This window comes from Capronia coronata, assembly GCF_000585585.1.
Source record: "Capronia coronata CBS 617.96 chromosome Unknown acBCG-supercont1.3, whole genome shotgun sequence".
Classification (NCBI taxonomy): Eukaryota; Fungi; Ascomycota; class Eurotiomycetes; order Chaetothyriales; family Herpotrichiellaceae; genus Capronia; species Capronia coronata.
The window spans coordinates 2,296,968-2,320,159 of record NW_006912895.1 but is presented as its reverse complement, the minus strand read 5'-3'; the positions used below and the strand labels follow the sequence as shown (position 1 = coordinate 2,320,159).

The 23,192-nt window shown below is 52.8% G+C and overlaps 7 protein-coding genes across 7 annotated transcripts; 3 read left to right on the top strand and 4 right to left on the bottom strand.

Annotated features, from left to right (window-relative positions):
- Positions 1–307: 307 nt before the first annotated feature.
- A1O1_04151 (ubiquitin-conjugating enzyme E2 R) lies at positions 308–1,182 on the bottom strand (the record flags this gene model as incomplete). The annotated part of the gene is made up of 3 exons (XM_007725048.1): positions 308–879; positions 933–1,059; positions 1,117–1,182. 3 exons carry the CDS (start codon positions 1,180–1,182, stop codon positions 308–310), a joined length of 765 nt encoding a protein of 254 aa, XP_007723238.1.
- Positions 1,183–2,336: 1,154 nt separating this feature from the next.
- Positions 2,337–7,464, top strand: A1O1_04150 (uncharacterized protein; the record flags this gene model as incomplete). The annotated part of the gene is made up of 2 exons (XM_007725047.1): positions 2,337–2,401; positions 2,454–7,464. The coding sequence occupies 2 exons, from the start codon at positions 2,337–2,339 to the stop codon at positions 7,462–7,464; spliced, it is 5,076 nt and encodes a 1,691-aa protein (XP_007723237.1).
- Positions 7,465–10,502: 3,038 nt separating this feature from the next.
- Positions 10,503–11,734, bottom strand: A1O1_04149 (uncharacterized protein; the record flags this gene model as incomplete). Its single annotated transcript, XM_007725046.1, has 3 exons — positions 10,503–10,738; positions 10,803–11,048; positions 11,113–11,734. 3 exons carry the CDS (start codon positions 11,732–11,734, stop codon positions 10,503–10,505), a joined length of 1,104 nt encoding a protein of 367 aa, XP_007723236.1.
- A 1,394-nt stretch (positions 11,735–13,128) lies between these two features.
- A1O1_04148 (uncharacterized protein) lies at positions 13,129–15,081 on the top strand (the record flags this gene model as incomplete). Its single annotated transcript, XM_007725045.1, has 1 exon — positions 13,129–15,081. One exon carries the CDS (start codon positions 13,129–13,131, stop codon positions 15,079–15,081), a length of 1,953 nt encoding a protein of 650 aa, XP_007723235.1.
- A 560-nt stretch (positions 15,082–15,641) lies between these two features.
- On the bottom strand, positions 15,642–17,054 carry A1O1_04147 (uncharacterized protein; the record flags this gene model as incomplete). Its single annotated transcript, XM_007725044.1, has 4 exons — positions 15,642–15,950; positions 16,056–16,769; positions 16,867–16,941; positions 17,007–17,054. 4 exons carry the CDS (start codon positions 17,052–17,054, stop codon positions 15,642–15,644), a joined length of 1,146 nt encoding a protein of 381 aa, XP_007723234.1.
- A 365-nt stretch (positions 17,055–17,419) lies between these two features.
- A1O1_04146 (ribosome-releasing factor 2, mitochondrial) lies at positions 17,420–19,900 on the bottom strand (the record flags this gene model as incomplete). The annotated part of the gene is made up of 1 exon (XM_007725043.1): positions 17,420–19,900. One exon carries the CDS (start codon positions 19,898–19,900, stop codon positions 17,420–17,422), a length of 2,481 nt encoding a protein of 826 aa, XP_007723233.1.
- An 868-nt stretch (positions 19,901–20,768) lies between these two features.
- Positions 20,769–22,678, top strand: A1O1_04145 (uncharacterized protein; the record flags this gene model as incomplete). Its single annotated transcript, XM_007725042.1, has 3 exons — positions 20,769–21,239; positions 21,294–21,747; positions 21,795–22,678. 3 exons carry the CDS (start codon positions 20,769–20,771, stop codon positions 22,676–22,678), a joined length of 1,809 nt encoding a protein of 602 aa, XP_007723232.1.
- Between the last annotated feature and the right edge of the window lie 514 nt (positions 22,679–23,192).

Sequence of the window (23,192 nt, the reverse complement as noted above, 5' to 3'; positions counted from 1 at the left end):
CAGCCCGAAGTCAAGACCAGAAAAGTGTCAGGTATCGCATTGGAAAACTGTTAAGCACTATTCAGCAAACTCCGCGTGCATATCATGCGGTACCCCAACGCTCTAAATGCATGCCCGCAATGGAAGAATCCCGGCATCCCCTGCGCCTCGGTACGCCGATCCGTTGCGCCATCGCTGAGCCCACAGGAGAGCACGCCTGATTGGAAAATGAGCAGTGCCTCCAAGCAGAGTGCTTGATGATCAGCAATATGCCTTCTCCATGCTAGTATGGAACGCCATGAAACTCCTTGCGTGCGATCAACGCTTCTCATGAATCCGGCTCCGTCATCTCCGAATCGAGTCGGTCTTCCCTGGCCTTGGCCTTGCCCTTGACATGTTCGGTGTCATCGTCGTCGTCGTCGTCGTCATAATACTCATCATCCTCCGAATCGTTGTTCAACGCCTCATCTGATTCGCTTCCGTTGACTGCATCATCTTCGAAATCGTCAAAGTCAATGTCCTCCCCTTCGCTGTCATTCCAGAAGTCGTCGTCGATTTTGTCGATAACTGGCTTCGTAGACTCATGCGTGGGCAGAACAAATCCTTCTGGGATGTCTTTCTTCGAGGCTTCAACATCTTGTCTGACTCGGGCCTTGAATGCCTCCATGTCATCTCTCAGCATCACGCTTGCATCGACATTGGCAGGAGAGGAGATCTCGGCGTCGTCAAGAAGAGAAAGAATGGAGATCAGGACGGATTCGACACGCTGGGCAGGGGACCAACGCTCGCCAGCACTCTCCCCAGACATAATATCCTCGCCAGGCGCATGAAGGATCGAGATACACAAGCGACCGTCCGCGTAAATGTTGGGATGCCATAGTGGCTTGTTAAACCGGAAATCTGCGACTATCAGTCTTCTGGCCCCCGTCTTCAAGTGCCGATCTACCACCTACCGGGAGGCTTGTATGGATAGTCCTTGGGGAAGTTCATCTGAGCCTTGAAGTAGCCGCCGTAATAGAGAGAATCGGGATTGAGGACCATCAGTGCCAAGTTCCAGCGGTAGATGTTCTCCTCGTCAATCTGATACTTGTCAGCCACCGCGCCGCCTGGAAGGGTTGATGAGGCCGCATCACTTACGTCGATCTGAACCCATTTCTCTTTGGCCAAAGCCTTGTACTCTTTCATCAAAACTGCCTGTGACATGCTGGGCTATTCGATTCGCCTGGTCGGTGGTGGCAGGTCGGACAGGTTGATGCGAAGGGCAGGTGGTGGCGTAGGTGAGACCGACCCGGATATGGATGGGAAGGGTGACCGGGTATGAGTTTGGGCAAGATAAGGCTGCGGTGCGGTATGGTGAATGGACAGTCTTGTTGTTGTTCTTGCGAAGACGCGTTCTCGCTGCCAGCGTTCTTCAAGTGCACGACTTATGGCAACTGCTATTGACTGGACATGATTCACACCGTCGATGTTACGTTTGGAGAAGGCGCCTTGGGAAGGGCGAGAGCAGGCAGTAGGTCAAGTTAACTCAGGAGGCGTGGTCGGGATCCAGGACTGAGGAAGGGTGATATGAGAATTAGGAGTTTCTGATCTCAGAATAAAGGGCCGATGTGTTTATCATAGGTAAGGAGCAGTTTAGGATTACATGTTCAGGTGCGTTGTCGGGTTGGGACGGTGGCGGTGACGGATGAGTCCCTCTCAAAGGGGAGCGAAATCGGATTCAATCACCGACCTCCCAACCCAGTGAGTAAGTAGCACGAGTAATACTAGTAGACACTAGCCGCCAACTAATTGCGCGACTTTGACACACTGCCAGTGTATGACACTTGGGGGTGAGTTCCGGGCGGTCACTGCGCCTAACAAGCCTGAAATGACGCACTGGCACTCGCCTTGACACTCGCCTTGACGGGTACCTGCCAGGGTACCTTTTAGGGCCCTCATAAAATACCTTACAGAGTATTACGTGTTTTCCGGGTAAGGTACCTCTTGTTTGGTGCAGCACCTCAATGTGATTTGATAAGACCTGTATCGACGATACCGTAATGCTGGCGTTGAGTCGAGGGCAGGTCCAGCAATATGCCTCCTGCTGTCAGTGTCCGTGTTTGGCGTGCCCGCAGATTGACTCCAGACATTTAAACTTAACACTCTACAGAGTTAGACAACAATCGCAGTCTGCCCCATGTCTTCCATCTCTTCATTGCTTTATATTTGCTGGAGGACTTTGTTTGTGCCTGCGTCTTTAGGAGTGGACCATCCTGATACTTATTGGTAATCTCGACCTATTGCCCAAGACATGAGTGCGTCAAGCTGCCCTTGCTGTGATTGAGGCTTGGTGGTTCAATTGTGCAGTCTCTGCAGCCATGTTCGGCCATTGCAAAAGTCCCATATGGCGGGTCGACGACTTGAGTCCTTGCTTCGAAGCAGAGTATGTCCCAGCTGTACCTTTTGCAGGAATGTGCCTAATCATCTTCGAATAGTTATCTCGAGACTCTATTTCCTCTGCTGGCATGTGCTACATCGGCGCTGCTTCTGCTGTTCCGGCTCGGACGTCGCATATCTAAACAGCGACGACATCACGAATCTACCCGCAACCTCTTAGTGGACATCAGCGAAGATGAAGATGAAGACGAAGACGACTCGACAGACGGAGACGTGGACAGTTTGACCCGACTTACCCTGCAAAAGACTTTCAGTCGTGGCGGCCACTCGTTGAAAGACGTGGACAAGCCGACCGGTGAAATCTTTCTTGTGACGGCCGAGTTTCTGTTAGTTTTAGGACAGTTGGCTGTCAATATCGTCGCCCTCGTTCACTCGGCAGCTGGGAGCCGGCACGCAGCCATAGGGGAGACCCTCGTGTCTGTCTACCTGGCCATCCTTGCAGGAGTTCGCCTGGTGTCTTCAACGACAACATGGGAACCTCCGGTCAAAGGTCTTTGGACACACAGCGCAGCCCTTTATATCATCCAGTGGCTACTCCTGGTTTGGGTCTTCCGGTCCTCATTCATCCATCCGCTTAGTCGCCTCTTCCAGCTATTGACAATAGCATCTTTTGCTATCACGAGCATCTTGGTTTTGATTGTATTGTGCTCTCGGAGAGGAAACAAAGGTGTCATACTTGAGTATGAGGATGGCATTGAGCCGTCCCGGGAACCGCTGGCTAGCCTCCTGTCCTTGACTACTTTCGCCTGGGTAGATCCCATCGTCTGGAGGGGATTCAAGAAGCCTTTGGAGCTCTCTGATGTGTGGAACGTGTCACCATCTGACAAGGCAGACGTCGTCCTCGCTCATTTCCGACAGATCCAAAGGACGCACTCGCTTGCAGTTCGACTCTTGCTGCATTTCAAATCCCAGCTTCTCATCCAAGGCGCGTGGTGTATGCTTGCCAGTGTGTTTATGTTTCTTCCGACCTTGCTTCTCAAAGCTGTCCTGGAGTATCTAGAGCACACCGACGCCATTCCTACCAGCGCGGCATGGCTGTACGTTATCCTCCTCTTTGCCACTGGCGCAGTGCAAGCCATCGGTGATGGGCAAGCTCTCTGGATCGGTCGAAAGATCTCCATTCGGCTAAGAGCTATCATCGTGGGCGAGATTTATTCCAAGACCCTGAGACGGAAGGCAGCGGCAAGCACGGATGCGGATGTCGAACAAGAGAAGGCCAAGGATACGCAGGCGTTCTGGGCAAAAGTAAAGTCATCCTGGAAGACCATGAGGAGTCGCCATCAAAGTGAAGCCACAGCGGGCTCCAACCTTAAGAAGGCCAGCAGCTCTCAAGCTAAAAACGGCACAGTCATCAACCTGATGTCTGTTGACTCCTTCAAAGTTGCTGACGTTTGCGCATATCTACATTTTCTTTGGGCTGCCGTCCCTGTTCAGCTGATTATGGCCGTGAGCTTGCTGTACAAGGTTTTGGGGTTCAGCTCATTTGCCGGAATCGTGCTGATGATTCTTATCCTCCCTCTGAACCTCTACATTGCGAAATCGTTCCAAGCGGCGCAGAAGAAGATCATGGCGGCGACTGATGCCAGGATCCATGTGACAAATGAGGTTCTCCAGAACATCAGAATCATCAAATATTTTGCTTGGGAACGACGGTTCCAAAACAGCGTCAATGAGAAAAGGAAGATCGAGTTGGACGCGCTGTGGCGGAAATATATTCTTTGGGCTTCTGCTGCGACTATCTGGAGCGGCGTTCCGATCGTCATCACCTTCACTTCGTTCCTCATCTATACGCGGGTTGAGAAACGGCCCCTCGTTCCTTCTGTTGCTTTCCCGGCACTGTCAATGTTCTCGCTGCTCCGTGTGCCTCTGGATCAGCTTGCAGACATGGTAGCTCATGTGCAAGAGTCTAAGGTGTCGGTTGATCGCGTCGAAAAGTTCCTTGATGAGGCGGAAACGGAGAAATACGTGCAGCTGCGCCAGAGTAGGCGATTCAGCGTTCCGTGCACTCGAATCGCTCTCGACGACGCCACATTGACATGGGGAGTGACCGGGCCCGAAGTCTCAGAAGCGTTCCGGCTTATTAACATCAGCGTGGAGTTTGAAATAGGCCAGCTCAGTGTCATTGCAGGCCCGACTGGATCTGGGAAGACATCTCTTCTCATGGCTTTGCTCGGAGAGATGCAGCTTCTCAATGGGAACGTCTATATCCCTGGTGGAGTCCCCCGGCAAGAGTTGCGTCCTGATCCAAGCACCGGCCTAACCGACAGCGTTGCTTACTGCGCGCAGCAAGCATGGTTGGTAAATGCAACCATCAAGGAGAACATCTTGTTTGCGAGTCCTTACGATGAAGACCGCTATCTCGAAATAATTTCAATCTGTGCCCTCGAACGCGACTTGGAAATCCTCGACGCGGGAGACCAAACCTTGGTTGGCGAGAAGGGAATCACTCTCTCCGGAGGCCAGAAACAGAGGATCTCACTGGCAAGGGCCATATACTCCAATTCCAAACATCTGCTCCTTGATGATTGCCTGAGCGCGGTCGACGCGCATACAGCGAAGCACATTTTCGAGAAAGCACTTACTGGGCCCCTGATGGTACACCGCACCTGCATACTGGTGTCCCACAATGTCGCGTTGACGGTGCCATTTGCAAATCGGGTGGTTGTTCTAGAGAATGGCAAGATAGCTGCTCAGGGCACGCCACAAGAAATCGCCGGAACTGGCATACTTGGAGACGAGCTTCTGAGATCACGACCGGTGTCGCGAGCCAACTCCCAGCCACCTTCACGAGTGCCTTCGAATCTAGAAGAAGAAACTTCCAAGTTGTCCGGTGGAAACGGTCCTCTACCTCCTGATTCAGGTGCAAAAGGCTCTAACAAGGCCAAGGCGAGGGCTAATAAACCTGACAAACCATTCATTGATTATCGACTCGAAGCCAAAGCTACAGGCAGTGTCAAAATGTCAACGATAAAGATGTACCTTCAGGCGATGGGCCCTTGGCACTACTGGATTGTCGCTGCCTTTGGTTTCATCGCCACCCAAATCGGCTCTGTGGCAACTAACCTATGGATTCGGGAATGGGCCAATGCCTACCATCTCCAGGGCACGCATACTGCTCATGCAGCGATCCACGCATTCCACCAAATGAAAGGGTTAGCTTCAGCATCGAACTTCGGATCTTCGAATATTCGAATGCCAGAAACCGCAGTCAATGCGAGCAAGGCCGGGATCACTCACACAATCTCCGACGTCAATGCAGGGTACTACCTGGGAGTCTATGCGATCATTGGCGCTGTATACGTGTCCATCTGCTTCTCCCGGGAGATTATACTCTTCTGGGGTTCTCAGCGGGCCTCTTGGTATATCCACGAGAAGCTGCTGACGAGCATACTTCGGGCCAAGTTCCGCTTCTTCGATTCGACGCCTCTTGGGCAGTTGACAAATCGATTCTCCAAGGACATCCAAGCTCTGGACCAGGAAGTAGCTCCGGTGGCAATTGGCCTTCTTCATAGCGCCGCTTCCGTTCTTACCATCGTTATTCTGATCTCGGTGATCACTCCCGGTTTCCTGATACCGGGCTCCTTCATCACCATCCTGTATGTTGTAACAGGATGGCTGTACATCCGATCGTCCCGGGATTTGAAGCGGATTGAAGCAGTGCAGCGGAGTCCACTTTTCCAGCATTTCGGTGAGACACTGACAGGAGTGGTGACGATCCGAGCCTACGGCGACGAGTCTCGTTTTATTCAGGAGAGCAACACGCGAGTGAACACGCACAATCGTCCATTCATCTACTTATGGGCGACCAACAGATGGCTCGCGTTCCGGATCGACATTGCAGGAGCTCTGGTTTCCTTCTTTTCTGCCATGTTTCTGATTGTGAATGCAGGCAGCATCGATCCTGGGGCTGCGGGATTGGCCCTGTCATATGCCATTACATTCACTCAGAATGTTCTCTGGCTTGTTCGACTTTATGCAGCCAACGAACAAAACATGAATGCCGTGGAACGCTTACAAGAATATATCGACATTGAACAAGAGGCGCCCGCGAGTATCCCAGATACGAGGCCACCGCCCAACTGGCCAAGCCAGGGAGCTATAGAATTCATCGGATACAGCACTAGATATCGTCCCGACCTCGAACCGGTGATCAAACATTTGTCTATCCGCATCGAGCCCGGACACAAGATTGGCATAGTTGGTCGGACAGGCGCAGGCAAGAGTTCTCTCGCACTAGCTCTCTTTCGAGGACTTGAAGCCGACGAGGGCAAGATTTTGATCGACAACGTGGACATTGGACTTATTGGACTCCAGGATCTCCGTGAAGCCATCACCATTGTTCCTCAAGATCCAACACTGTTTGCCGGCACATTGAGGAGTAATCTAGATCCCTTTGAGCTTTTCACCGACGAGGAAGTTTTGAACGCACTTCGACGGGTGCAATTGATCCCGGGCGCCCATGGAAGTCCAGAACAGTCGGGGTCGGCCACCCCAATGGAAGCCACTAGCAGGTCACCGACACTCCGTGAGAACTCGAGTCCGGACAGTCAAGGGTTGCCCTCAGTGAATGGCACGATGAAATCGAGCTCGACACTGGTCCGCTTTGCAAGTAACTCGAAAGACAACAAAAATATCTTCCGAGATCTCTCGTCGCCTATAGCCGAATCTGGCTCCAATTTGTCACAGGGACAGCGTCAACTTCTTTGCCTGGCAAGGGCTCTGTTGAAAGCCCCGAAGGTGCTGGTCATGGACGAAGCAACAGCTTCCATTGATTATGCCACAGATTCCAAGATCCAAGACACTCTACGGGAGTTGAAGAACAATACTATTTTGACCATTGCGCACCGCCTGCAAACAATCATTGACTATGACCGGGTACTGGTTCTCGATAAAGGCGAAGTGGTGGAGTATGCTGACCCCTGGGAACTGCTTCAAAAAGAAGATGGGCACTTCAGGTCAATGTGCCAAACGAGCGGTGATTTCGATTCACTGTACGGATTAGCGAAGAAAGCATGGCAGGACAGGAGATTGATTGATGATTCCTGCTGATGAGAGAAATGTTGAAATGCTTCCATGGCCAGCGGGGAGGCAATTCTGGTACTTGTGTTTGGCGTCAATGGTGCATAAAGAAGGTGGAGCGTTTGCTTGCTTGAACTGGTGTCCATGATGGGATGGTGCCTGAGTCTTTCTTATACAGTACGGACGATAAAATGGTGGCGCGGTATATAATATTGCACATATGAGCAGGACCGGGAGGCTGGCGCCATGACTATGGATAGCGGGCGCTCAGGCATCATCAGGACGTCCATAGCATTGAGACTGACAGACTCCTTGGGTCTCAACGCAAGAGGTGTCGAAGTTGTACATATGAATAGAACTATTCATCCAATTCCTGCCATTAGTGGAAGACGTCTATACTCGATGAATCCCGGTGTATATCTGGATATATATACCTACCTAGATGTGTGTCTTCGACACGTGTTGCCTCACCCCCTGAATCTAGCTTGGTGTTATGATAGAGTAATGGATCACGCCGGTCAACGACCATCAATCCATTCGTTCACTACTAGTATTGTACTCGCTACATCCCCATAGTCATGCTCATATCGTTCTCCTACCAGAAATCTGTAAGTCCTTCCGCCCTTTCTCCAGGTATTCTTTTTTCGCGGAGCCCTTGTCTGCAATCGCCCCGAATGCGTTGTATACGCTCTCAGTCTTTATGCTCTTCCTCTATACTCTTCTTTGGCGGCAATTTTGGTGTGACGTGTCGGGGCTGGGCGGACTGTATATGCTGTTATGATGTTCTTCAATACCGACAGGGAGGCAGGAAGTAGTGAAGGCAAATCAATAGCCTTTATAGAACTTTTAGATGTGTATTTCGGCGCCTCCTGGAGCAATATTCCAGGGAGAAGCATTCCGGACATTCTTCCATCGCTATCACAAGCGCTTGTATGAGTATCTCCCTGCCCGGTCACCTACAACGTTTGGGTCGTGGGGTCCCTCGAGCCACATTTTGTGACAGGTTCCGTTCTCTCGGTTGGGAGTTGGTCGCTCCTGCCTTTTTCGTGGAGGGTGCCTCGATGTATTCCCTGATCACGGATGAGAGGTTATTGTCCTTTTGACTGGGGGCTTGTGGTAGGCAGGTGCATTAGAGACGAGGGTAGGGGGTCGTCGATGGTCATATCTCTTGTAACTGCGCTGCCAACTCTGATGTTGTTTCTTCCTCATTACCGTGCTGGGAAATGAAATACATTACCTGGTTCTTCCTTCTTGTGATGCTGCCGTAGAACAAAGTCTGGCCGCTCCTTAAATTTCGACTCGACCTCTGCTGCTCTTCTTCGTCTCTTCATGCACCACCCTCGCCAGAACTCCCAACGCCTTTTGCATCGTTGTCCCTGGTTTATTGGTCTTTTCCCCTGCCACAGTCCTTTGCATTGCTGCTCCATACATCATATCGGTGTCGACGTTACTGTCCAGTTCTTTCTTCGTGCTTCATCGTACTGATGACCATCACGGGCATTCAAGCACTCAAGATAGGTCAGCACACCACGAGTCACCAGACTCCAGTATAGTTCTTATGCTGACATGGTTTCAGAGGGAGCTTCAGCAAACAAACCAGCCTCAATTTGCTCCAGATATACCCCCCTTCCGTCGACTTTTGTCGTCTCCCTGCAGCCCACTAGCGGTGTTTGAAGTCAGACTTACCAGTCGACACGAAGTGCCTCTCAAGAGCTGGGTTCATCATCATCCTTCAAAGGAACATGTATTGGTGGGTTCAATCCCCACCAGTCGATGAAGGCGACGAAGGATCTGTAGACTGACCGGAGGTTGAGGGGGAATTGCTGAGATTTATACCCGGGCTCTGCTGTATATTTTTGCCCTTGACAAATGAGTCATTTTTTCACAGGGGGTAACCTTACAGATAGTAATAGTATCATGGAAATGCCAAGTTCCAAGCTGCCAACGGCTTCGAGTTGTCTTCTGTAACAAAGATTGGACTATGCTTTGTTCGGCATGATTTGATTCGATGTCACTTGCCCGTAGGTTTGCAGAGAGGTTGGCTCGAGTGTTGAGAAATTCCCCGTGTTATGAGGGACGTGTGGTTTAGTGACAGTCCTTGATCCGATCTCGACAACTCAGCCACCATCCATTGTATTGAAGCCGCAACGTCATAGGGTCACCGAGGCAAACAGGCGATAGCTTCTTGCTGTTCCATGGGTGCTTGAACCTTTCATTACACCATTAGAGCAAAATTCTGGTCCGAATCAGGGTTGCCGGGCGAGTCGCGAGCAGGAAGGTTGACTGGCTAGTCAGTGAGTAGAAACCGGTAGAGTTTGCTCGTGTGAGGCTCGAGGTCTGGCGGGCGTTTGCGTTACTTGACTTGACCCGCTAAGCCGCGCTCAACAGCTCACCTACCTTGATGTACATACATGCCAGCTTAGCATGTCAGCCAAGCAAACCAAAGTTGCATGCTTGGTCAGATAGATGCTCATCTGCACATACAGAGTAGTAAGTACAGAGTAGGCGTTTCTGGCAAGGCTGGGCAGGGCAGACGGGGGTGGGCTCCTAACAAGGCTAGAGCGGGCTCGTACCGGTGGAGTCAATGAGTGCTGCTGTTAAGAGGCGTTGCATCTTCATTGGCTGATCTACTACTGAACCAATCATGGTCGTCTATTAAGGGCGAGCACTCACAGGACAGCATTGCCCTCGTCCAAAGGCGGATGAGTTAGATGTCTCAGAATCAGCGTTATTTAGTATACAGCGAAGTACAGCAGAGTTCCATGGTTGGTAGTATTCTTGTCCTTCATAAAGGGTGTCTCATGATCCGTTGAACACATTGATGCTTTCAGAAGCTTGATATCGCCCTCTGTAAAAAATACATGGTTTGGGAGAATTGAATTGCCATGTCATGTCCCCTTCGCTCTCAGTTTTTCTTACTTCTTGAATACCCTCTACCTATCTTGTATTTTGGCATCTGGCGGTTCTCATCGGCGACAAACACAGTCCCATCTTGAATGGTCCTGGTGTGTCTAGGAGATAGGATGGGGGCTTCCGAGCTGAGAACGTCAAAGCCATGTTTGTCGACGCTATGCTCTGAACGATCGAGCCATCATTGTTGTCGCAGGAGGCTCAGCTGCACCACCGTCCGGGTTGGTGACTGCCCCTGCGAATCCAAGCAGACTGTTCCAGGTATCTGCAGTAGCCTTGTTGCGAGTGCCCAGAGCCTGGATCTGAGACTGAGCATCTCGGCACAGCGATTTAGCTGCGTCATTGGACTCGCACACGTTGGTCAATTGGTCGCAGATGCGGTTGGTAATGATGTCTAGATGATGGTAATGATGGTTAGTAACGAAATGAGTTTGTCCACATGTTGATTCATCACGTACTTGGATTCAAGGCCTCTTGCTGCCCCTGAGCGCACAACGGGTCGATAGGCAGGAAAGTGAACTCGGTCGCTGGGCGGCCGCCGAGACCGCCTTCAAATTTCATCGTGGGCACACATAGGCCGAAGTCTGCTCCGGCGACGGTCGAAGCCTGAACGGCACCTCCGCTTGCGGCAGCACTGGTGACCGCGGCAGTAGCAGTGGCAGCCGCGGTGGAGATGGTAGTGTTCGCAGTGTCGGTCGTTGAAGCTAATGGACAGATTGTCGTTAATGTCATGGTTGACCTTGCGTGGACAGAAGGGCTGTTGCTCACCTGTGGGGGGTACAGCGCCACATTCCACCACTGCGCTGGTGGCAGCTGCCGTCGCTGCCGAAGTGGCATTGACTGCGACAGCACCGTCCGCAGCCGGCGCAGTCCCTGTGTTGCCAGCGGCGTCTTGTGTCGTAAAGTTGGTGAAGCCGTTCTCGGCCAGCAGATCCGCTACGCTCTTGCCGGTGGCATCAAGCGGTGTTTTCACAGTCTGGGCAGATAGAGCATTGGCAATATCTGAACCACCAACAGCTGGGTCGATCAGGGGCGTGATACCCCGCAGAACATCCGTGGTCGGCAAGGTCGGATCGTCGCAGATGGTAGGAATCGATTGGGTGAAAGGGTTGAAGTTCTTCTCGGCGGCCACGATGCCGATGGCAGCAGCCACCGCATCAGCTCCGCTACCAAGCTCCGCAATGATCTGATCACCGCGCTTGAGCTTGTCACAGGCATTGGTCGCTGCGAGTATGTCGCTGACGGCAGCGCCAGCAATAGTTTGCGCAACACCAGGAGCACCGCCTTGCACAGCGGCAATGGCGGGGATCGGGATTTGTTCCTGGCCGAAACGGGCCTGAGCCACGGCCACGACAACTGTCAGTGCAAGAATAGTCTTGCTTGACAACATGTTGGTTGTTGGTCGTTGATTCGGCGAAAGAAATCAGGTAATGACTGGAATGCGAGTGGATGAGAGGCAAAAGAGAGACTAGCTCGCAAGAACTGGAAATGAACGGACCGACCAGCGGTAGGAAGCAGACAAAGATAAGGAGAGAACGACGATTGTGTGTTAGGATGGTAGAGCATATGGCTTTGGTATCGACGGAGATATTTATCTCTTATACTCAACATCACTTGTGATACCGTCCCTGTCCAGGCGGGAAATGAAGCTTTCGGTGGTAAAGGGGGAGGTCCATCTCAGGTGCACCTAGTATTCTGGAGGCGAGTCTGTCGCGACAAGGTTGATGCATTGCTGCCAAGTTACATCAACAAAACTCCCAAGCACCGATAAGCGGGAAAGTGAGCAGCGTCAGACATGGAAGTGGCGTCATCAAATTCCCGGCGGGGAGCGTCTGCTGCCTCAAGATGACATTGAAGCAGGAGAATATGATTGAGGGACATTGACAGCAAGAGGTCCCAACCGAGTGGTCGTTTGGGACACTTCGACATGAGGCAGACGCCGTATGGAATGTGGTTTCACGTGGAAGGCCAGGAGGACCCCTGTCCAGGGGCCGAAACGCCTAAGACGGTGTTGGCCCAGTGTCGGTAGTATCCGAGCGAGAAAACTCAAGCGGACCACAGAGAAGTGTCAAGCCAGCAGCTAGCTTTGTAGAAGGATGAGACCATCTGGCAGGCATCGTACCGCCGTGTGCAACTTTTGTTCTCAAGATCCTTCCACGTGGGACATTTATAGATGAGTGAGGAGGTGTCCAAGGGGTGAATAAATCTCCTCCATGAGGGTCCAGTGGCATATTCGAGACACGATGTTAGGGTAGACCACTGTCTCCTGTATCTCATGGCTTGGTCACCTTAGTGACGGGCTTCAGAGGTATCGCCCAGGGATGGCACGCATAGGACCGACCGAGCAGATGTCACATCACCAGGCGTCTTGTCCGTAAGCCGTGGGCGTCAATCGATGCCAAAATATGGGTCGAAGAATGTGACATCTCCACGGACTGACACATTGTTTTTGAGGCTGCAAGATACGATGGACTATGTCACTGAGTGTCTACAGTGGATGGAGTGAAGTTGAAGCTGAAGTTGAAGTTGAGGATCATAACAAACCATACGGTCACGTGAGCAGCAATCTATCACGTGAGAATCAATGCCAAGGCTACGTCATCCTCATTTTCTATCGCAAGGGATTCTACCTAGTGTCTGTCGCGTCGCAATCCACGAAACGAGGCTGCATTGAAAGCACCCTGGCATTTCCCACACGTCGCAAGTTACAAAATAATGGAAAGTCGCGTCCCAAGGCATCCCTAGAAACCCCAATTATCATCTGTGCCTCGCAGGTCTTCCAGCATGACGGATTGGAGCAAATTGAAGGTCACGGACCTGAAGGATGAACTCAAGGCACGCGGGATTCCCCTTACCGGTCTCAAATTGAAGCAACAATATATCGATAAATTGGAAGAGCACGAGGCGCAGAATTCGGCACAGCCAGAATCTGTGAGTGACGACGCCGAGGATGCAGGCGCAGAAGAACAAGCCCCGGCACAACCAAACGGCGACAACAGAAAGGAGCACGACGGAGCCTTACCCTCTTCGGACGAGACTGAGCAGAAGCCCCAGGGACCGCATGATGTAGAGGATGACAAGCCACAAGAGTTGCGACAGGAAGATCAACAACCTCAAGACATACAACCGGCTTCTTCCTCCGCGCAAGAGCTTGAGACAAAGGAGCAGATCTCAGCGGACTCTGGAGGTCAGAAGGATGTTCCTCTTGTTCCGGAATCCGAAGAGCTTGAGAAGCAGACCAAGGAAACCAAAAATGAAACAGACGCAGCCAATCTAAATACGAAACAAGATGCGGGCACGGATGATGGGATCGAGCGAGAGCCAGCGGCGGTTGCTGAACCAGCTAGCCCTGGCCAGAAGACCGCCTTGCAACCATCCGCTGACCCGGCCCACCAACCTTTGCTGGACTCTGCTCAATCTAGTGATCTAGCAGACGAGGAAAGAAAACGAAGGAAACGAAGCGCAACACCAGTCCCGTCGGAAGAAGATGTCGCGCGCAAAAAAGCCAGACTGAGTATGGATGGAGAAGATGTGACTGTGGAACAACTCTCTGAACTGGAGCAAATGAAGTCAGCGACCGAGAGTGCAAAACAGATTCGAGGCGAGGCCACGAATGGAGGTCCTCCAGCAGAAGTCATCGTTGAACAGCCGGGAGAGGATATGACCATGACCACGGAATCTCTGCAGCAAGCGCAAGACACCACCCCTGAGGAACGCAAGCGACTTCCGGAATCACCGCGCAGATCCAGAAGCCCTTCTGAAGATCGAGATGTTCCTCCTGCGATACATCCAGCCACGTCGAGCATCTACATCCGCAATTTCAAGCGCCCACTTCACATCCCTTCACTCCGGAGCCACGTTGCATCATCAGCAAAATCGCGCTCTTCTACCGACAACTCTGATCCGATCACGCTGTTCTATCTTGACAGCATCCGCACCCATGCCTTTATCTCGTTCACGTCTGTTGCAGCCGCATCTCGAGTCCGCTCCGCCATGCACGACATCCGCTATCCCAACGAAAGCATGCGCGAGCCCCTTTTCGTCGACTTCGTTCCCGACGAAAAAGTCCAGTCGTGGATCGACCAAGAAACAGGTGGTGGCTTCGGAGGTCGAGGTGGCGGTGGCCGGCGATTTGAGGTCGTGTACGAAGATCGCGATGATGGGGTCGAAGCAGTCTTGCAAGAAGTTGACGCCAACAAGCCCCAGCACCCTCTGGCGCCCAGCCGCAGCTCTAGGATGTCAACGTCGATCGATAGACCAGGACCCGAACCACTTCCTGCAGGTGTTCATCCGGATCGTGCAGCATTTGTTCCTCGCGAGCTTGGTCAAGATCGAGACAGAGATCGTGAGCGTGAGCGTGATCGTGTACGCCAACCTCCTACCGGCCCCAAAAATGCAGAATCCACAGGCAGAGGCTTCAAGGCGCTGGATGAGCTGTTCCAATACACGACCACCAAGCCGAAATTGTATTACAAGCCTGTCCCGGAATCAGTGGCTGCAGAGAGATTGGACATGTTCCGCAATCTTCGTGTCGGATATGCTAATTTGGGTCGCAGCGGAGACGAAGGGATGAAAAGATACAGCTTCGAACAGTACAAAGGAAGGGAGGAATGGGTCGACAAAGGGCCGGAGTTTGGTTACGGACGACGAGGGCAGGACCGTTTGGTTGGGGGTCGTCCCAGGGGCGGTTTCAGAGGGAGAGGAGGTGATTCATGGCGCGGTGGTATGGCGAGATGATGTCTATGGACTTCCAGGGAAACAAACAGCCTTTGCGACAAGGTGACCTGATGCAATGTCACACAGACCGTTCATTTTACTTCAGCTTGGGCGGAAATATGTGTATGAGTGCAGTTATGAAACTTGACATCTGGAGCTTGCTTGAGAGTCTTCTTCAGATCTCCAGCTAGGGTCATTCTTCCCCAAGACTGAGTGTATATATTACCAAAGGCTGATGCAAAAAACGATCCTCCAAGTACACATCCCATTGTTGTTTTTGTCATTCTTGCTGTTCTCCTAGTCAGACCGACAAGCGGATCAGCTAGCATCTGGCTTTGCCGTTATTGCGAAATCCTGTTTCTCGGTTCTTGACCGTCTCGCGGCCAGGGGAAAGACCAGAGCCATCGGCAATCAGTGCGGCCACGCTGTATGCTCAACGCTGCCGACGGTCAATCCGGGAATGTTGCCGTTGGAGCCTCGCCATATATGACATCCTGTGATGACGCTGCTATCCGGGCGCTCGCCGTTGGAAATCATTGTCTTTACGGCTGTTGCGCTTCCGAGTGTCATGGCGGCCTCTTCTACCAGTCATCGCCCCAGCCATCCTCCTTGTTCTTCTTGGGCGGGTTTGCGAGCGGCGTCTTCTTCATCGCACTGGTGCCAATGCTGGAGCTGGCCTTGGGGGGCTCCGAAGACACACCAAAGGCATCCCAGAAGTCCTTGCGCTCAGGCTCGGCCTGCCTCGCGGATGCGGCCGCGCTGGCCCTTTCGTCCTGTCCTTCTATGAACTTGTTGAACGACTCGGCCACACCCTTCGTGCCACTCTGGAGACCCGAGCCTGCTGCGAGAGCAGCTTGGCGAGCTTGGGCGGCAAAATCTGTCGAGGCAAGCTGGAAACGCCCCGTGAAGATGATTAGAACAGGTACTTTTTTACTTTTCGACTAGGCCACGGGACGGAGAAGACAATGACATGACATGACATGACAGGAACTTACATTCTTCGCCGTAGGCTGGATATAAGCCTCATTCACGACCTTGGCCTGCTTGCCGACGGCGGCACTGAGCCAGCCAAAGCCCTTTGTCAAAGCCGCCACAGGGTCCTTGGAGAACTCGTCGGCGCTGGGCAGCGCCCCGCCGCCCTGCGACTGCTGCGGCTCCGACGGCGCACTGCCGAAGCCAGCATATTTCCCGCCCTGACTGGGCGGTAGATGTTCAGGCCTCGTAGCATTGGCCTCGCCCATCCTGGAGAAATACGCTTCATTTTGGGCCTTTTGCTCCGCTGTGATCCGGGGCTTGCCCGGCGCTGGGGAGGATGTGCGACTACCGCCACTAGCGACGCTGTTGTTCCTGACTGCGCCGGCCGGCGTGGCCGAGCGACTCGCCTGTTTCTGCAGGATGGCCTGTCTTTCCTTCAGGAAGGCAGCCTTGTCGAATTCCCTGTCTTCCACTTGTGCCGTGAGCCGCTCTTTCCACTCCTCCCCGATCTCGCTGTCGTAGCGTTCTTTGATCGTCGCTTCGTCAAAGGGGATCGCCGCGTTCTTGGTGTAGAAGTCCTGCCACGCCTTGTTGCCGCCGTATTGCATGCGCAGGATCTCGTTCTGCTTGAATGCGTCCATCGAAATCGAGCGCACAAACGACACGTGCACGCCTAGCCCGCGGTGCACGCCGGCGCATTGTAGACAGATGAAGGTCGAGAACTTGGGAGAAGCCTGCGGACAACCATCACCCACAGAGTCAGAACGAATGGCACATTACAACGGGATAGGATAGGGAGCGTAAGATGGTTCTTCCGCTCATAGCACGTACCCATTGTGGTGACGGCGCACCGCAGTCGCAGCAGCGGTCGTTCCCTGCGCCTTCTTTCTTCCCTAGTTGCGCGAGCTACACACGACTCGAGTCAGACTGGATTGCAGACCAGGCGAGTGTTCTTGCGGGCAGAAGTTCACCTTGCTCCTTGTCTCCGGGTCGACTTCCCACATGGCCTTGGAAGCCATCTTGAGGACAGTCTCTTTCTTCCAGATGTTTGGTGGTGGTGAGGGGCGCACGCGCAGGTGTTCGTGGTGTTAAGGCCGCTCGCTCAGTGTTCCCTCAGGAATTCATGTCTGCGGGCGCGTGCTAATGGCAGCTCGAGTCTATAGATGAACGAAGGAAGAGACGGAAAATGTAGTGGAATGTAGAATTGTGTATCTCTTGTGTAAAAATAAGTGTAAATAGAGTTGGATGATGTTATTCGTGGTCCTCGAGGCAATAAAACTACAATATGTCGCTGTTGAGCGTTGACCACTCGAGGAAACAAACCCCCTGGCCACTCCACTACTACCGCAAGGTCCTCAACTGACATCTGCCACGACAAACTCTTTTATACAAAGCCACCAAGCAGTTCCTGGATGACTGCCTTCTCCCGTGGTCCTGTAATCTTCTCGAATCGGTCTACGCTCATGACGAACGTCCCTCGCCCCCCTGTCATACTGCGCAAATGCTTCAGATACCCTACCATCTCCTTGAGGGGCACTCTTGCTTTGACGGTTCGCTGCAAGTTCAGCCGGTGATGGTCCTCCCCTGAGCGAGAGGATCCTGACTCGAATGGATCCTTGGGAGCATAGATCTTGCTCACATCGATTCTTTTCGTACTATTATCCGATGCGGAAGCTCCGTCCTCATGGTCTCCAAGAGAAACGATCTGGCCACCACGACTGGAGGAAATATCCTGAATGACATTTCCCAGACTAGCCTCGTCGACACTGATGTCGACGTTCATCACCGGTTCCATCAAAATACTTGCTGTGTTTTTGGTAGCATCTCTGAATGCGGCGTTTGTGGCAAGCCGGGCTGCGGCGGTGAGAGATGCGTACGTTGTCTCGGACCCAAAGATGTGCTCTTCCGGACGTAGCGTGAGCGTGACTTTGGTGTTGCGCAACGGAAATGAATAGGATGGACCACGGCTCAATGCTGCAAGTGCCCCGTTGAGATACGCCGTTTGAATCTCCGGAACTGTTAGGTTGGCGGGTAAGGCCACGTCGTCCGATGTTAGCGGTCTTCCTTTTTCGTCCAGCGTTGGCGTCTCAACCACCACCAGGTTTCCATCTTGTTCATAGCTGAAGGCATCATCCGGAACAGTCAAGGAAGTATCCTCATCGTCTGGTAGGGGTTCGACCAGGGCCGTACACCCCGCTTTTCCTTTTGTAGCTGCCCGCTCACCCTCCAGGACTTTTGTGACGGACATAGATGCTTCAGGCAAGGTCTCCCGATAGCCGATGGCGATCTTTCCCATTCGCGCTTTGGCTTTGAGGTCGTTCACGAGTCTGTCGGCAGCGATTTCAAGATGCAACTCGCCCATGCCACTGATTTGAGTCTGGCCCGTATCTTCGTCCTGGGATACTTGCAGACTTGGGTCTTCTCGGAGCAGTAACGCCAGCTTCTCATGCATGTCCTTCTCCTCTCGTAGGCTGTTGGGCTCGAGTGCTGCGAAAAAGACGGGAGGAGGCACTTTGATGGGTCTCAGCTGTAACTTGTTCAATGGCTCTGGTGGGGTGGCTTTGTTCCCGGAGTATGAGATCAGAGTATCCCCTGTTCGAGCATATTTCGAACCAGCAATGACCCCGATCTCGCCAGCGTGCAGGGCTTGTACAGGCACAGATTCATTGGCGTACATGCGTAGTAACGTGGTGGCGCGCTCCGAGCTCTGAAGGTTGGTGTTATAGAGCAGGCCATTGCGGTCTATCGAGCCCGAATACACTCGAATATAGACCAGCACACCCTTACGTGGGTCGTTGACCACTTTGAAAGCCAAAGCACAGCCCTGCAGAGCATTGCCGATGGCTAGGGGGTCGGAAGTTTGCCCTTTCTTTTTGAGCTTGGCTGCTGTGTTTGTGTCTTTTCGAAACTCCAGGTCACCTCGGATCAATTGCGACAATCCTCCTGAGCTAGAACCGACACTGACGTCGGGGTCTGGGCGTTCAAGAGGACTCGGCAACAGGTTTGTGACAGCATCCAACAGTGGCTGAACGCCAATGTTGCGGAAACTGGCCCCGGCGAAGACGGGAATGATCGTGCTATGAGGAGCCAGAAGACAACGTCTCAGACTGTCCAGCAACTGAGAGGGCGTAATGTTCAAATGATCCTCCTCTGCTTCGAAGAATGCCTCGACCAGCTGATCGTCGTGTTCGCTCAGGAGCTCGACCAAGGCTGCTCTGGCACTGCGCAGTTCTTGGGCCATATCTGGATACTCCTGCTCCAGCTGAGAAAGTCGATAGCGCTTGATTTCTTTTCCGTCCCCGCCGTTCTCATACAAAAGTCCTTCCAGGTTGATGACGTCGCCAACCCCGGTAAAGCGACCTTTCCCACCCTCGAACCACGGGATCTGACAGACAGCGGGCCAGCCGCCCAAGCGTGAGCCGATCTCACGAACAGTTCGTCCAAAAGCAGCGCCATCGCGATCTAGTTTGTTAATATAAACTATCCTAGGGATATTCCATTCAGCAGCTTGAGCCCACACCTGTTCGGTCTGTGCCTCGACGCCCGCGACCCCGTCAAGAATGCAAACCGCGCCATCTAAGATTCGCAACGACCGTCGTACTTCAAAAGTAAAGTCGGCATGTCCAGGTGTATCGATTAGATTGATGTTGTGGGTAAACCGCGACCGAGGCTGCGTCTCAGAAGTGTCTCCGCCAATGTCTTCAGGGGTTGACTGCAGTCCTGCTAGCGCTGGGGGCCATTCGAAGGTGATTGCGGCGGATTGGATAGTGATTCCTCTGGCACGCTCGGCAGGTAGGAAGTCGGTGACAGTAGAGCCGTCATCGACGTCCCCAATCCGTCGAGTATGACCGCTGTAGTAGAGCATACGCTCAGTGGTGGTGGTCTTGCCAGCATCGATATGTGCTATGATGCCGATGTTCCTGATTCGTGATCCATCGGAGCTCTTCGTGGGCGCGGTTGCAACCGCAACTGCAGAGAGTCGGCATGACGAACATAATCCGCGTAGAGATGCATGAGTCCGCAGCGTGGAGCGGGACTGAATTGATATTAAACGGACGATTGGAGTGGAGAGTGAAAACGCCCGACCATGAACGACTACCATCCCCCCAAGAAGCCGAACTTTTTCAATAATACCCAAGACTTCGAAGGACCTGCCAATTCTGAAGATCAATGCTCAAATGCGAAGAAAGAATAAATGAGTGACTGAGTCGTTCAACAGGTATTTGTGAAGATGAAAAGTTGATATAGCAAAATCATGATGGCGACGTCGATGCGGTATTTTGGTGGTCAGATATGTTTGTTGTCTGACCGGGCATCATCGCAGCCAGACGTAGGGTTAACGACTCGTCTGACAGCCGACATCTCGAATAGGTAAGTAATACGGAGGAGCATCCCTATAAACCGCCAAGGCTGGAGCAAGCGACTGCGTCTCCGTCTCGTTCGACCTGCGGTGGAAGTGGAAGGCTGGTGTTATTGCTGTGTTGAGCATCCAAACCTCCAATACTTCTAGCTACATACCTTAGCTAGGTAGGTGTTATATCACGGACAGAGGCTCCCTCCTGCAGCGCAATCTCTCTTACGTTCCTTGCAAACGACAACACCTGTCGCCGAGCGTCCTCCCCGACATCCTCCAGACTACACCAACACCCCTAGGCATGCGCCATCTCTCCGCATAGTCGACCTCGCTCGCCGACCCATCCCTTACAGGTCCCTGCTGCAACTGTCCTTCCACGATGGATTACTCTGTGGTCTCTAGCGAAGCCGATGCTCTTCAGGGGCCGTCACCTTGGGGCTCAGCATCACCACGGGCGGATCGAAGTTTCCCTGCTCCCGCAGCCGAGTCACCAGAATCCCCCGCTCCAGGTCAAGGACATTCTTACAATCAATCGCAAGACAGTATCCCAGACAGTCCTTACCTCTCCCAGCCCAATGAATCCGCAGCGACGCCGGCAGCAGACACGCCACAAGCTCAGTCAGGCCAAGAGTCCCCTGAACAATCGCAGACATACCCGAACACCCAGCAGGATAATCAGGCATCTGCAGCTCACCAACCATACACTGGGCAATCGCAACAACGAGCCGGAGCGGCCAGATATCATGGCACGCAACAGCAGAGACCGGTGCCGCAGTATAAACTACAGGCCAAGGTGACTGCTCTGGAGAGAACAGGGCGTAAAGACCCGGTCATCAGGTTCGACGTTTATGTAAGCTCTACTTCCCATATCTCCGCTCAAACCACCTGCTGACGGTCGTCGCAGACAAATCTACCCAAGTTCCGAACCACCCAATTCCGCGATGTCCGTCGGACGCACTCGGAGTTCATTAAACTCGCGGATCACTTGATCTCGTCTAACCCAGAAGCACTGGTGCCTGCTGTGCCTCCCAGCATCACCTCCGCAGGTGCAGGGACCGATGAAGATGAAGCCAGGATCAAGGCGAACATTCAGAGATGGTTGAATGTGGTTTGCAGTAACGATGTTCTTATGCGTGACGAGGAGATGGTATTCTTCGTCGAGAGCGATTTTGGTTATTCGCCTGTAGTGAGGATGAAACAGCCCGCTACGGGTGTAAGACGCAAGGTGTTGAAGCAATTTGCGCCTCCTCCGGACGACACTCCGGAGCTGCAGCTCTCTCGACCAATCGTCAAGCTCTTTTATTTGGGCACCTTGGACACGAGCCAGAAGCTGGAGAAGGTTGTCAAAGCTAGGAGAGGTACGTATTTGACTATGTTTGCCATGCCTACTGCTAACCAGCAACAGCTCTTGGTCTTTCAGAGTCCGCTCTTGGCGAGAAAATGGGCCAAATGCATGTCCAGGAGACCCATCCCGGTCTCGCTACAGCATACCGCAAACTCGGCCGTATCATACAGACGTGTGGTGATTACCATGCGGCGCAGGGGACTGCTGAAGCTACCACTTTGGGTGACTCCCTTGCTTACCACTCTTCCGATGCCTTCATCGTGAAAGAGACCTTGACCAATAGACATATTCTATTACGTGAGCTGCTTCAAGCCGAGGCATCCCGGCGGAGCAAAGAGACTGCAGTCCAGCGATTGAAGAGCAGCTCTAATGTCCGCCGGGACAAGGTCGATGAGGCCATCTCGGCACTCGACGAAGCCATCAGCCAGGAGAACTATCTCCGGTCTAAAACGCAGCGGGTTACTGCGAACTTGCTGCTTGAAAAGCGTAGATGGTTTGAGCGAACCTCCAGCGAGTTTTTGTTTTCTCTCCGGGAATACGTCCTACGCCAGATCGAAGCTGAACGCCGAACTTTGGCAACGCTGGAATCGGTCAGGCCCGATATTCGAGCCATCGACGCATCAGGCGGGCTGAGCAGGTTAGGGCGTGAAAACCATCCTACGATCCGCCGAGTCAGTCTGGCCAGCAGCCAAAGCTCCAAAGGTGACGCATGGAGTGGCGTTCCTAGGAGCAGAGAGGCCATGACTCGCAGCCTGAGTGGAAGCTTCGGCGCCGGGGGTATCCCAGAGGTAGACGACACCCCTGCCAATGGTGATGGATCACTACGTGGCCGCCCTCGAAGTGCAACAGGAAGCGCAAGCTTGGAGCGCGTCCAAGAGGATGAAGGAGATGATCGCGTCGATGCTAGGAACGCGGCGAGTCGGTTGGCGCAAAGCACGTTTTAGATCTAAAGCTTTTGTTATCATGCACAGAGACACTGCAGTTGCAAACATCACGCCAGCAGAGAATGAATTTTGCAGGATAGAATCACTATTGAGGTCTCTATCCAAGCTCACAACAAAAATCCCCCCATTGTATAGCCGTCCAGCAAAGTTTAGCTCCTCGGCCAGTCTGATCGCTGTAGTTGTCAGGGGGGCATGGAGCTATGGATCAACGCTATTCATCGAACCCGATACCAGTACTTCGTTGTGGATGCAGTTTTCATGTCGCCATTGTCGAACAACACTGAAGCCGTAGGAAGTATTATGGCTGTCGCGCTGGTCAACAGGAGTTTGTGCGGAAAAGCAGTAAAGAAAAGCAGTAAAGAAAAGCAGGGGTAACAAGCCACGCGAACTGGAATGGTTTGCCATGAACCTTACAATTTTCGCGCGCATGCAACGTCTTTCTTCGGTTTCGCCTTGTCTTGAGGTGAGATGTAATCCTCCCGACCGTCAGTGCCTCCGTCCACATTGTGAATGC